Below are 14,802 nucleotides of genomic sequence, written 5' to 3' on the forward strand. Positions count from 1 at the left end.
TCAAATAAAAACATATTTATGTTGTAATGGTCGCAAAGTGTATTTTACTAACATTTTAACTCATATCAATTAATTATATTATTAAAGTATATTATAATCTTTGAGTTTGTAAGATTATGCACGATTTCACTGGCTTTCTATTATATTTAACGACAATTTACAATAATTTTTAAATATAATAATCATGTATTTATTATAATGATACGTTTCGGTTTTTTTCACAAAAATTAAAACTTACACTCAGATGTAATTTCACCCCGAACGTGTACAAAGGAACGTAATCTAGTGTCTTGCTTATCATTGGCTCATCCGTTTGCCAATAGACATTCAAAGCAACGGTTTTTGTAAATTGCTCTATTCGGTTGCGAGTTGAAGTAACGTAAATGTAGACTCAAGAGTTACAGAATTCAAGATTGAGTTTTTGTGGTTTAAACTTTTTAAAGTGCTGTGTAATTTCATAAAACCTTTAAAATATTCATAAAACGGCCGCTGCCGTTTTTCAATTGTAAGTATTCCTTAAAATTATAGGACGCTGTGGACATGATTGAAACTTCATTTGTTTTGCCTCCATTTTTGGCCGTTAGACGTTAGATGATTATTGAATTTTATTTCATTAGGAGGTTCGTTTAGATGTGAAATTAAATATAAATAACGCAAGACGGCGCCAACGAAATTGTACACGTGATAAGTTTTGGTTATTTTCAGTTAATAATGGCGCCAACAAGGTTGGCATCAAAACCTATCGGCGTCAACGAAAACTTGAATGGCCTCGTAAGCCATGGAATCACGACGAGGAGTAAGCAATTGGCTTCTCTGAAGACCTACAAAGACAATCTAAAGGCGCCAAATAAGAGGAAAGCTGATAGTCCCCTGAAAGACATGACGGCAAAAAGGGCGGCTTTTGGCGACATCACAAACGCTTTCAACAAATCCTGTGCTAATAATGATAAAGACAAAAGCATGGCACTGAAAAAAGTCACAGTGGAAAGCAAAATGCTTCCATCTGTAAAGGTTAATATTTTTTTTATTTTTCATGTGTGGGTAATTCAAGAATATTATCAGCTTCCGCATCTAATTGTCTACGATTAACTAGTAAAACCTTTGTAAATCAGGTCATATAACTTTTTTGTTGATTATATAGGTCATTGATCTTTCCCTCCAAAATTGTATTGTGTAATATCAACACATGTTTACTCATATTATGAGTATTTAACTTACCTTTAAATTTTTAATGCAATTAAAAATTATATCACATGTTTATATTAAATATAAAATTATTAGTTTAATAAATAAAATTCAATTTGTTAGTATCTATTCAATGGTGTAACTAAAATGATCACCGTTTGTTTAATGTTCATTTACCTACCTAACTTAACTATTACCTATTCTATGTTTATTATTATAATATATGTTAAGAAAAACAGCATCAGTATCTTTATTTTATTGTTATTAAATTTATTACTCAATTAAAAAAATCTTAGAATTTTACATAATTAAAACATTGCAGACCATTAAACCACAAACAGTTGTCAATGGAAAGACTTCAAAAGCGAGGCAGCTGCAAAAAGTTGCAACAAATGTGGTGGAAACTGTTCAGAAACACTTCACTAAGGATCCACCAAAGCCTGTGGCGACTCGTGCTCAAAATGGCATACTCAAGAACATTATTAGGAAATCACTTGACAAAGAAAACCAGAATCAAAGTCAGAGCTCTGCCAAATCAGCCAAGAGTGACGTCTCTGAACCTTCCCTGTATACGACTGCTTTGGAAAATAAGTAAGTATATGTATAAGGTGCAAATGTGTTCAGAAATATAATGTAATCAAGGTATTTTTTACACTATACCACTTTATTATGAACTTAACTATTATTTATTTTTTTAATATTAATTATTTGTAACTTGTAAATTGAAAATACTCTTAATATATTTATTTTACCTTTTTTACTATTCAATTAGTTAATCAAATAAAATTATAATTATAAATAAATATTCAGGACAATTTTCACACATGGCAAGATCTGATCCCATACTAAGCTTTCGCTTGTGTTATGGACACCAGATGGCCGATAAACATACATACACAATTTTAAATAAATACTTATAGATAATTAACACCCAGACACAGAGCAAACATCTATGTTCATCACACAAATATTTGCCCCGGGTGGGAATCGAACCCACGACCTCCGGCTTGGAAGGCAGGGCCACCACCAACCAAGCCAACCAGTCAGTCGAATCGAATTATATTTGTAGATGTATTATTTCAACTACATCTACAAGATCTTACTTGCAGAACATTGAAATATGTACTTGTTTAATCTCAATTCTCAAGTATAAAAGTTATGTTTTGTGGATCTAAAATAATATATATAATATTTTTTTTAAATCACAGAATTTACACAAATAAAAGTTATTAGTGGTTGTTGATCAATCTTTGTTGTACATCTTTTGTGATTAATTTACATTTTAAATTTAATAATTGATTGATGTCTTTCACTCACCCACTTATATTTTAAGTCATATTAAAATTATAGTCATAAATTTTAACAAAAATTATGTCTGAATAATTTTGGTTGCAAAATCTTGCAACAAGAACTTGTGTTTGCAATTCAAATACTTAAGACAATCACTTAGTTGTTATCAGTACCTAACCCATTATAACCACCCCAAGTAGCCCAAACGAAACAAAAGAAGAATACAAGACGATCAGCGAAAAACTCGACAAGGTGAACTTAGACGACACAGACACTAAGTCCCTAGACGATGAAACAGAATCCCCGCACAAGACACCAGAGGGAGTGGCTGACTTTGACCTGGAGAACTGGAACGATCACTACCAGGTCTCGCATTATGCTATGGACATATTCAACTACTTGAAGAGTAGAGAGGTGAGTGTGAGTGTATTTATATGTTGTTTTTGCTTTTTAGCTGTTGATTTATAATGTTTGCATATTAAAAAGTATGTACATATTAAAAAGTTTGTCTCACAAACACATTACACATACCTTTTTAATAAGATTTTAGATTTATAATATTCACTACCTGCGCTCCGCGGTTTCACCCGCGTGGCTCCGCTCCTGTTGGTCTTGGCGTGATGATATATAGCCCATAGCCTTCCTTGATGAATGGGCTATCTAACACCGAAATAATTTTCAAACCGGACCAGTTGTTCCTGAGATTAGCGCGTTGAAACAGACAAACTTTATAATATTAGTATAGATTTACGTTAAGTTACGTACATACGAAGTACGCGTCTTTGCATTCATTATGAGTGCAAATACGCGGGAAATGTACCTATGTCGTATTTCAGAGTTAATGTCAAGTGTAAACTTGAAAGTTTAAAAACAATGTTGATTTTCAATTTCTAGTTCAGTGAGATCTCAGTTATCTTTTAGTTATAATATAGGCAATCGTGTCTATAATTTTTTAATAGAATAAATTCAAGGAACTGTGTTCCTGTTATTTCATTATGTATCATTGGAAAGACAAGCTCCTCTGAAGTTCAAAATTTACTCTTATATTGAAATTGAGTTACATCAATTTTTTTATTCAACCCATGAAAAAACGCAAAATTATTTTAAGCTATCCTCATGAAGCAGATAATGAACAAATAAGACTATTCAAAGATTTTTAAAATATGTATTTTCATAATATTAAAGTTATTATTAGATTAAAATCACTATCCATACGTAACATAAAGTCGCTTCCCGAGTTCTCCCTGTTCCCATGTATGCTGAGAGCATTTTTGATGCGGTTTTTTTTTTAAAGATAAGATAGACTGTTTGTTCGGGATACTTTATAAGTTTTAGATATGGTGGGTGAAGCCGCGGGTTAAGTAGTACATCACTACATAGTATAAAACAAAGTCGCTTTCCCTGTCCCTATGTCCCTTTGTACGCTTAAATCTTTGAAACTACGCAACGGATTTTGATGCGGTTTTTTTTAATAGATAGAGTGATTCAAGAGGAAGGTTTATATGTATAATAAGATCCATTAAGTAGTGGAGAAGTACTGTTATTTTTGAGGTTTCTAATGTGATGTCGTAAAAAATTACATTTATTCCGCTTACATTGCAAACGCAGGCTGAACCCTACGAGTTTTATCAAAATAATGTACTTTTTCTAAGTATTATACGCATTGAAAAGGTCTACAGAAAAGTCCGCGATGGTATATGTCTATCTCTTATGGATAACCCACAATAACTTTTTTTTGTCATTTACTTTTTACGACAAATAATGGCTAATTTTCGAAGCAATTTTAACCAATACAGCATTAATCCTTAACCAATTAAATACCATGGATACATTGTTCATTTAATATAGATCTATATGGCCCTTTACACCGTATGATTTAAGTGAATATTTTCGAAGATATTACAGATTTAAAAATTGCAGGACGTAGCGTTTGCGGCCGCCCGGCTATGTATTTTATACCCGTGCGATGCCGGAGGCCGGAGCGGGCCGCTATATTTTTATACCTATACAACGTTCACAATTTTTCTGTAGTGTATTTAGTATCAGCATTGCACCCGTGCGAAGCCGGGGCGGGTCGCTAGTGATATAATAAAAGGTTTATATTGAGCACAGACCACAGTACATCTAATTCAGATGTAAAGCGATGGATATACATCATAACGATAGATAGTACGCAGCGTAGCACTTCAATGCGTGTTTTAACGTTTCTTGTATATAAAACATGCACAGTCCAAGATACTGAAAACGTATTTAGTAGTAGAGTAAGTATTTCTCGCGTGCAATTGGTTTTACGCACGTACAATTGTTTTATTCGTAAACGCATACCTTCGCTACGCTGCGTGGTGCGTTGCAGTGTAAAAAGTGAAGTCCCATGTCCCCTAGTGGGGTAAGGGGCAGATGTATTATACACCTGTTTCAATGATCGATTTTCTTTAGGGACAAAGAAGGTGATCAGCCTTCTGTGTCCTGCCAGACCGAGACATTTTTTTTTCTTCTTCTCCACCGGGAATCGAACCCAGGACCCCTCGGTGTTACGCTCACGCGTCAACCACTGTACCAAGGAGGCGGTCAAAAAAAAAAGTCGTTAACTACCTGCTAACTAAACAACCCATCCACAGCCTATCTTCATAATCGACGACTACCTCGGTCGCATGAAGGGCATTACCGCGTGGATGCGAGCCCTGCTCGTGGACTGGATGGTGGAGGTCCAGGAGAGCTTCGAGCTGAACCACGAGACGCTGTACCTGGCGGTGAAGCTCGTGGACCTGTTCCTCACGAGGTCCAGCAGGACCTTGCCCGAGAGGGAGCATCTCAGTAAGGAGGAGCTCCAGCTGCTGGGCGCTTCGTCGCTGTTTATTGCGTCTAAGTTTGATGTAAGTGTTGTATCTAACATAGTGTGTATTATGTGTTCTTCTGCTATATTTACAGATCGGGTGGTCTTTACAATATTCACTGTTAATACCACAAAAATTCCATGCCTTTCCTAAATTATACTTGAAAATTGTCGTAATCAAAATTTTGAGTTTTCTAATTAGCGATGCACAACAGACTTTGAACTGCGGCGAAATAAGAGGTGTTTTTCTTTCCATTTAATTAGGTGAATTTCAATGAATGCTTTATACAACCCCACTTGGATATTATTTGATTGTGTTTAGTTACTAATAAATTCAAATAGTACGGCAAAGTGTATACGTAATTTCAGACTTCATTATTTTAGTAGTATTTATAAGTAAAAGTTATACAGAAATGTTTATAAATATTACAGGAAAGGATCCCGCCACTAGTAGACGACTTTCTATACATCTGCGACGGCGCGTATACACTCAGCCAACTGCTCAGGATGGAGATCAATATATTAAAAGTTATTGACTTTGATCTCGGCATTCCACTATCGTACAGGTTCCTCAGGAGATATGCTAGGGTGAGTATACTGTTCAAGTGATATTTATTATGATTGTCAATTCCATTATTTTAGGAGATTAATTCACTGCCACGCATAACGCAGCGTAGCGCGTTAACGCATGTTTTACAACGGTAACGAGAAACGTCTTGTGTGGATCTCTGTTTGTAGAGAAAACAACACAGTCTATGTGCGTGCGTAAAAAAGTAAAAACTCGAACGATGATGGCGATCACAGACATAGATAGACTACGCAAGTACCGCGATCTGTATGAAAACCAAGCGTGTCATATTTTTTGTACTGACCTTGACGCGTTATGACGTCACGAGTGCTTTTTAGTGATGGTAATTTCATTTTACGCTAAATCGATTAGGACGCCACTCGCGCGGCGATTCTAGTATCGTCCTATCCCATCGAAGTAAATCGAAAGAAATCAGATCAAACTAGATCTATGTCTAAGAGGTAATTAAATAAATGAATCGTAATCGATTACTAAATCGATTCAAGACAGAAAAATGATAATTACCATAGACAGAGGAATGATAAAATAAATTTATAAACCTTTTAATATTCTAACAAGTAAACTAATGTGTTTTAGCTTTTTCTTACATATGCCCATTGAGTTACCGTGTACTACGTACTAGAGAGGCCATCGAAAGAAAGTAATGAAACTGTCAATCAATCAATCTTTATGTCCCGTTGCATCAATCCATTTTTCTTTTATGTTCGGGTTACTTGGAAAACTGAAAAAACAAACATAGTCTAAGCAATAAGGAGTTTTCTTAAAAAACTCCCAAGATGACACTTTAACTAATGGCGTCCATGTCATAATATTTATTTTTAGTACCTTTGTATTAAAATACTTAAAAGTTCTAGGTCAAGTCGTATTAAATGACAAAAAAAATCTATGCCTTTTTTTCTGAAAAATTGCTCCTTCAAATTATCATTTTTCTGTTCGATTATAAAATCGATTAGAATCGAGAACTGTTGCATCAAATGAACATCACTAACCACAAAATTGGACAGAAAAATGAGAACAGAAAAATGAGAAGACGCTATTCATTGCTTGTTATCATACGACTCGATCTTTACCGTGCCAAGTAAAAGCCGCAATGTATTCCGAATCATTTCGTATGATTTGGTATCCGTGTTTGTCACGATCGTTTTCCACAGATATTCTTTATTTGATTTTAAAATAAATAGTGCATATTCTGATTAGAAAATTACTTACCGGTGGAAGGAAACATCTCTGCTAACTCGGCCACTCACAGCTGTGGAGTTTCTACAGTTTATAACGGCGCAATTCGGCATTTTACTTTATTCAGCTTCACGTCTTTCCTTGGCGAACTGCAAGCGCGGACTGAGTGTAGGCCAGCGTCAAGTAAGTTTCATAATCTTAGTTTGGACACGGGAAGTACATACACTCGCTTAGTCTATCTTGATACATGTCTGTGATGGCGATCTTTACCCGCAAATACGCGCGTAGGTGCGTTAACACCCAACTTGCAGCGTATATTATCTGTCAGTCTTTAATTTGGGCAATTAATCTACTGCTTGTGAATTAAATTGAAAACGGACAATATGAGCATCAGTTTAACAACTGTCCGTTCGCCGACAGTGTGCCCGCGTGTCGATGCCGACGCTGACGCTGGCGCGGTTCGTGCTGGAGCAGGCGCTGCTGGAGTACGGGCTGGCGGGCGCGTCCGACAGCCGCCTGGCCGCCGCCGCGCTCTACCTCGCGCTGCGCATGAAGGGCCTCTCGCACTGGACGCCCGCGCTGCGCCACTACACCGGTACGTGTCGCCCGCCAGCGCTGACTGTCAGCGGCCGGCCGACAGCCGCCTGGCCGCCGCCGCGCTCTACCTCGCGCTGCGCATGAAGGGCCTCTCGCACTGGACGCCCGCGCTGCGCCACTACACCGGTACGTGTCGCCCGCCAGCGCTGACTGTCAGCGGCCGGCCGACAGCCGCCTGGCCGCCGCCGCGCTCTACCTCGCGCTGCGCATGAAGGGCCTCTCGCACTGGACGCCCGCGCTGCGCCACTACACCGGTACGTGTCGCCCGCCAGCGCTGACTGTCAGCGGCCGGCCGACAGCCGCCTGGCCGCCGCCGCGCTCTACCTCGCGCTGCGCATGAAGGGCCTCTCGCACTGGACGCCCGCGCTGCGCCACTACACCGGTACGTGTCGCCCGCCAGCGCTGACTGTCAGCGGCCGGCCGACAGCCGCCTGGCCGCCGCCGCGCTCTACCTCGCGCTGCGCATGAAGGGCCTCTCGCACTGGACGCCCGCGCTGCGCCACTACACCGGTACGTGTCGCCCGCCAGCGCTGACTGTCAGCGGCCGGCCGACAGCCGCCTGGCCCTCTACATCTTGTCAGCAAACGTCAGCGCTGACCACTGCACGAGCGCCTGCACATGACGTAGCGATGTGCACAACGTTAAGTACGCGTTCTATCTGACAAAGCTGTAAAACACAACGTAAGTACGCGTTCTATCTGACAAAGCTGTAAAACACAACGTAAGTACGCGTTCTATCTGACAAAGCTGTAAAACACAACGTAAGTACGCGTTCTATCTGACAAAGCTGTAAAACACAACGTAAGTACGCGTTCTATATGACAAAGCTGTAAAACACAACGTGAAATACGCATTCTGTTTGACGAAGCCTGTAAATGTCTTTGTTTCAATCACTTCTCTAACACACCGATTTCCACTTGCAGGTTACGAGCTCAAAGACATAATCCCCCTATCGCTGCAACTCAACGCAACACTACATAAGAAGCCCAAATCAGCGATCAGCACGGTTAGGAACAAGTATTCGCACACGATATTCTTTGAAGTGGCTAAAGTGCCACTTATTGAAGATTCAGTACTAACAAGCTGAGGACAAACCGGCACCTTGCTTACTGACTTACTTAGGTGGGTATTGACTCGGGGAATCTCACTCAACTAACCAAAAACCAACTCACGCTGGGTTGCATCACTTTAGCAATAATAAACGAAGTTAGGGAAATATGAGTTGCACTGTTTGATAAATTTATAGATGATCATATTTTTTTACACTAATCATAATCGTTTTTTTCACTGGTTAAAACTATTGCTAACGTTAAATATCTGTCAGAAGTGTCAAATACAAAATAAGATGTCATTTCTACCAACTATGAAAGAAAATATGTTGGTGCAACACATTTTGCATTCACTGTAAAAGTTAGTGTTATTGTTAATTTTGACATTAATCTTAACTATAACTAAATTATGGTGCAACCAAGCCTTAGTTGGGGCAAAAATGGTTGTTTCAGTTAATTTTGTCAAAGCCCTATTGGTTTATAATCTGATTAGAGAAAATTTGGATTCAATAAAGTAATTTCAAATGAACTATGGCTTTGTTACCTCACATTTAACATTTTATTGTTTGAAAGTTGAGTTTGATTCAACGAGCTGTTTATTTGATTTATTGAAATGACATATCATTGTAAGGGTTGCCATGTTTTGGGGAGCGTTTATTTTTATAAACGTGGCCGTTTTAGAAGATATTATTTTTTCAAATTGTAAATTTAAATCGCAATGTGCTATGAAATTGTTGAAAATTTAAAAACAGTAATGTTTCGTAGGTACCAATAATCGCAGATACACTTCGAAACATTGACAACCCTGTTAGAGAAATAGAAATTTAAGTTGTAATTGTCGTAGTTAGCTCACAATGCGATGAATTATTGTTAAACAGTGTAAGGTGCCAAGTGGCTAAATTAGGCGATTTAAACACGGGCGAGGATACATGGCGGTAAAAATAAGTTTATAAAATAGTTAAAAATTATAATACCCAACCAAAAAAGTTGATTATTGGTCTTCGCAATCCGTTTTATAGATAATGATAACCTTTTAAAAACAACGTAGTTTTACTTTTTAGTTAATTTTTTTCATTTTTTTTTTATGTAATTGTGTTCAAATTCTAATTAAATACCGTCACATTATCCTCTCCCGTGCACGTGTTTATGACGATGTTTAGGTTATTTCCAATCTATATAATATAATGTTAAAAGACTTCAAATAACGTGCAACGTTTCGCGTTCGTTTTGGATTAAATCTAGATACAAAAGTACTTAGTTTTCAAAATTAACTTTTATTTTTAATTTACTAAAATTTAACATCGAGTTACAAGTCCATTGTAACGTTTATACAAGCGGAAATTAGTTCTACACGGGAGCTTTAAACTCGACGAAGTCTTATATAATCATTATATTGTTTTAGTCGATAATTGTGGGTATTTTCTTTAGAAAATGTTAGTTTAACTCATAATTTAGGGATTTGCGCCAGTTGCATTTATACGTAAGACTGATACGATATGACGTGGTGTAGCCATCGCCTAGCTGTCACTGGAATAAATAAGTGCGAAATTATTTTTTATTTATTGTTCATCTCTTTTTTCTTCATTCTATATAGGTCATGCTGATTCGACAATAAAATTATAGCATGCGTATATGTAATTTATTCTTGTTCGCTCGACGTTATTAACACGTAACATTTTCATTACGATTTACGAATAACCCAAAGAGACGACTTATTTATTTTAGTGATAACGATATCCACACTGTATTGTTTGTGCCATATTCGGTTATGGCCATTTTCGACCACCGTTTAAGACTTGAGATCGCCAACGAAACTAAGTTTCATTGCCCCCGATCTCTGTGTTTTGTTTGGAAGAAAAATAAAACCAAAATCGCGCCAAAAGCAACCACAGTGTTATTTCATTACCGATACTTTTGAAAATGCTTTTAAGATGCTGTCTTCCTATAGGAAATTATAGGTAATAAGCGGCTTCGTGTGTAATATGTTAGTATTAATTATTATCCAATAAATATATATCTATTTGTCTATTTAATTTAATGTTATGCTAATTTTTATTCGAAATTTTAAGCTATTAGCAATTGATTAAAGAAATTAATGTTTAATTGAAATCTTAAAACAGTGTAATGTCTAAGCTGGGATAAAAATTAATGTCTGAAAACTAATGACACAATATGGTTCAAATGCAAGCATTTTCAAAACCCGGGAATCAAAAGAACTTGGACCATTTTTATATGAATTGAATGAATGCCACAATCAAAACGATTTTTAATATATATTTATTTTGTACAGAATTGTCGTATGATAGTTTTAGACCAATTTTGGAATGTTCCCATTTGTCGTATGATTATTTCAACTTGCTTCCGAGAGCAATAAATTTTTATACACGGTATGTATTGTATGCGGCAGACTTTGCTAGTTCTATTTTAATTATAATGGATTTTGTAATGTTTTAATTGTAATTTACATAGTAATTATTGTGAGATTATTTGCAACGATGTCATATGTTTTGTAATTTATCACATTTTAAAGAGTACAAAATATTGGAATGTTATTAATAATGTTGTTCATTAATGGTAAGTTTTAGAGTAGTTCGTTTTAAAGCTGTTTTTCTTATTTTAATTTCTCAATTTAATTATACAAGTTAATAATAATGTAAACTGTGACATGTAAATAAAAGTGATTTTGGTTTGAAGTTCTGTGTTTGTATTTTTTATCCATCATCCTTATTCAAGTATATACAAAATAGTACTCACTTCGGATGGCTGTAAAACCTTAGCTATTTACTTAATGAAAAAATGTTGTAAATAAAAGTTGTTCTACGAAAAACAATCTACAAAAATGGTCTGATATAATTTCTTCGTAAACTTATAAAAAAAAGTTTTATTGAAAAATATAAACATCTCTAATTTCTGAACATTTTCGCTTATAACTTTTTTGTTTATAGTTCTACGACAAAAAGTTACTGAACCTAAGTTGTAGAAAATTTAATTTGCAACGAATAATGTTAACATTGTTTTATTATCAGATAAATAGTTTAAGAGATATATCGTAAAAACCATTTCAACCGCTATTTTCAAGATGGCGGCCGTGGGACAAGGGTGGCGACCCCACAAACTTGGTGATAGCTTCACACTGACCCCCCCTACACATCAAAAAAATAAAATTGCGTCCTCTAAAAAATGCGACCCCAAATGTAACTTTTCAATGGACCAAAGGAGCAATTGTATTAGAACTACATTTTGGTGATCACCTTGATCACATTTTGTAAAATCTTATATCTTCTTATATATAAAAATGAATCGCAAAATGTGTTGGTAAGCGCATAACTCGAGAACGGCTGAACCGATTTCGATAATTCTTTTTTTATTATATTCCTTGAAGTACGAGGATGGTTCTTATGTAGAGAAAACGTAAACATGTACCACGGGCGAAGCCGGGGCGAACCGCTAGTGTAATATAAAAATGAATCCCAAAATGTGTTGGTAAGCGCGTAACTTGAGAACGGCTGAACCGATTTCGTTAATTCTTTTTTTATTATATTCCTTGAAGTACGAGGATGGTTCTTATGTAGAAAACGTAAATATGTACCACGGGCGAAGCCGGGGCGGACTGCTAGTTATACATAATTTTATTAAAACATTCACCTCTGAAACAAAAATAAATTCCAAAGAGCGATGTGACTTGAGTCCCGCTAGCCACTCAAGTGCGGGACGCCATTTTGCAAAAATCGGGTTATGTGCGGAACCGGCTCCCGGTGCCGCCGCAAATGGGGTTTTTGGCGGTCCAATATTTTTTTAAAGTCGATTATCTCAGATTCCTTTATCAATAGCACATTTGCAAGTATATATATATATTGATAGATAATGAAATATACTCTATGCCTTGTCAAAACATGGTAATATTTAAATAAAACAACTTGTAAGTCAAAGCAAATGTACCCTTGTAATTTTTGTTAAATTTTGTCTGCTAATAAAAAATTAAAACAGCTGTTCAGTGAGATTTTAATATTTATTGATCCTTTGTTACACTCTTCTTACGAGAAAATAAAAACATCATACCCTCCCATACATTTTTTTTACACATTCCTTGTTTATTTTTTTGTACAAAAAACTACCTACTCAATGTGTCATGAAAAGTGGGCCACTTAAATCATGTGGTTATGTTGTTATCTTGATTTATAGCTAGCCTGTTCTTTCCTTAACATGTCATATAAGTTAGAAAGAGGAAGGTTATTAGACCGTTTTATAAAGCGAACGCAAAACCCACGACTGTTGATCGACCGGGAGCCGGTCGCAACGCACAAGCCCCTGAATGTGGATCGACCGGCTCCCGGTCGTCCCGCACTTGAGTGGCTAGGCATATGTCGCACCTGCGGCAATCTTGCCGTACCGAGCTTTCTGCCCGTGCGGGAACTTCTTAATTCCATCTTGCCACCACAAAAGTGACACGATCATTATATCATCATGATTCTATACTTATAAAGATGTAGTTTCTTTTTTGTTTGTTTGACCGCTTTAATCTCGGAATTACTGGCCCGATTTGAAAAAATACTTGAGTATTAGATAGCCCATTTATCGAGACGATATGCATAAAAACAAAATATTAAAATATTATTTCCCAAAAGTGTAACAAATGGTAACAAATATGAAATAACCTACTTACTAAAACATTAGTTCACTATAAAATATATTAGTCCCAATCGATCATTTTATTCGCGAATATATGTTCGCGAGTGTGTCATGTTTTGCGGGAATGCCCTTAGCCCTTAGTAATAAAGTTATTACTTATCTTACGGGGACTCATTCTGATGGAATTGCATTGTGAATATACTCGATGACCTTTTAATTATGTATTATGCAATATGGCCCACGGGAAGTGTCTGGGAGTACTGACAATATTATTTAAACTTTATATTCTAAAACACATGTGAAAATCAGCCATGAGAAAATACGTGAAATAAGTTTTTTATTTGCATGTACCTTGATCATTTGATGTCTGGAATATAACAATTTTAATGTTTAATCACGGAGAATAAAATCAAATACAAGATACGAAGCTAAAGGCACGATGCAATTTTTTTGTATTTAACGACCTGTAAAAGTTATAGGACAACAGGCAGGCAGTTTTATTATTGTTTATTAATAATATGGTTGAAAAATAAAACGACAGTTATAGTTCATACTGTGATTTAATCACATTCGAATGAGATGATACATTTGAAGTCATGAGACTGTAGTTACAAAAAGTACAAAACACACCTACATAGTTATTCATACAGAGCGGGTTGGATTCCTGACATGAAATACTCTGGGAAACTAACATTATAACTGGTAGACCATCACATTATGAAGTTATAAAGATAATATGTATTATAATTTATAAAAAACGTTTGCATCCAATTAAGAAATGTAATTTTATCAGTATTATAGGATCACCAGTGCTGGTTCCTGTTTAAAATATTATAAAAAAAATTCCTATTTCAAATGAGTTATTGTTGAATACGGGGTTTACTCGCCGTTTCGTTTTTTAAGACAGGCAAAACGATTAAAATCACTATTTGTTTGAGATAGGTAATTCGAATATAGAAATAAATTAGTTATAAAATATTAACAATTATTTAATGTGATGGCCTGTATCCAGTCGCACAATTAGTAATTTTGCAATTTTAAATAAATATTGCATAAACGAAAGTTCACCATTTGAAATGTCAAAAAAAAGTACTTCAAAAGTATTATGATACAAGACAAAATATTTTAAAAATATTTTCCCAGAGTTTACAGTTAATAATTACGACAACATGAATATTATTTCTAAACGTTTATAGACCAATTCAATAAATGACAGTAGCCAGTTAGTTCCAATGGTTCTAGGTTATGACCTAAATAATTAAGGGTATTAAATATAAATGAAAATTCATCAGAAATATTATATGAATCTAAATAATGACTTCGCAATGTTAAATTTATACCTTACTACTAAAATATACAGATTACAAATGCACATTATAACAGCTCATACTTCTATCTGAGGTTATGAGGTAATCTCTGTACATCAAGTACAAGACATTGGCATATCATACAAA

The 14,802-nt window shown here is 35.8% G+C and overlaps 1 protein-coding gene across 1 annotated transcript; it reads left to right on the forward strand.

Annotated features, from left to right (window-relative positions):
- Positions 1-373: 373 nt before the first annotated feature.
- CycB3 (cyclin B3) lies at positions 374-11,372 on the forward strand. The gene is made up of 8 exons (XM_090110160.1): positions 374-505; positions 706-1,011; positions 1,508-1,776; positions 2,676-2,889; positions 5,094-5,348; positions 5,741-5,896; positions 7,494-7,668; positions 8,594-11,372. Exons 2-8 carry the CDS (start codon positions 712-714, stop codon positions 8,755-8,757), a joined length of 1,533 nt encoding a protein of 510 aa, XP_089966286.1. The 5' UTR covers positions 374-505; positions 706-711; the 3' UTR covers positions 8,758-11,372.
- The last annotated feature ends 3,430 nt before the right edge of the window (positions 11,373-14,802 follow it).

This window comes from Colias eurytheme, chromosome 2 (assembly GCF_061535395.1).
Source record: "Colias eurytheme isolate Ceu_HAF_F1 chromosome 2, ilColEury1 Martin Lab GWU primary, whole genome shotgun sequence".
Lineage (NCBI taxonomy): Eukaryota > Metazoa > Arthropoda > Insecta > Lepidoptera > Pieridae > Colias > Colias eurytheme.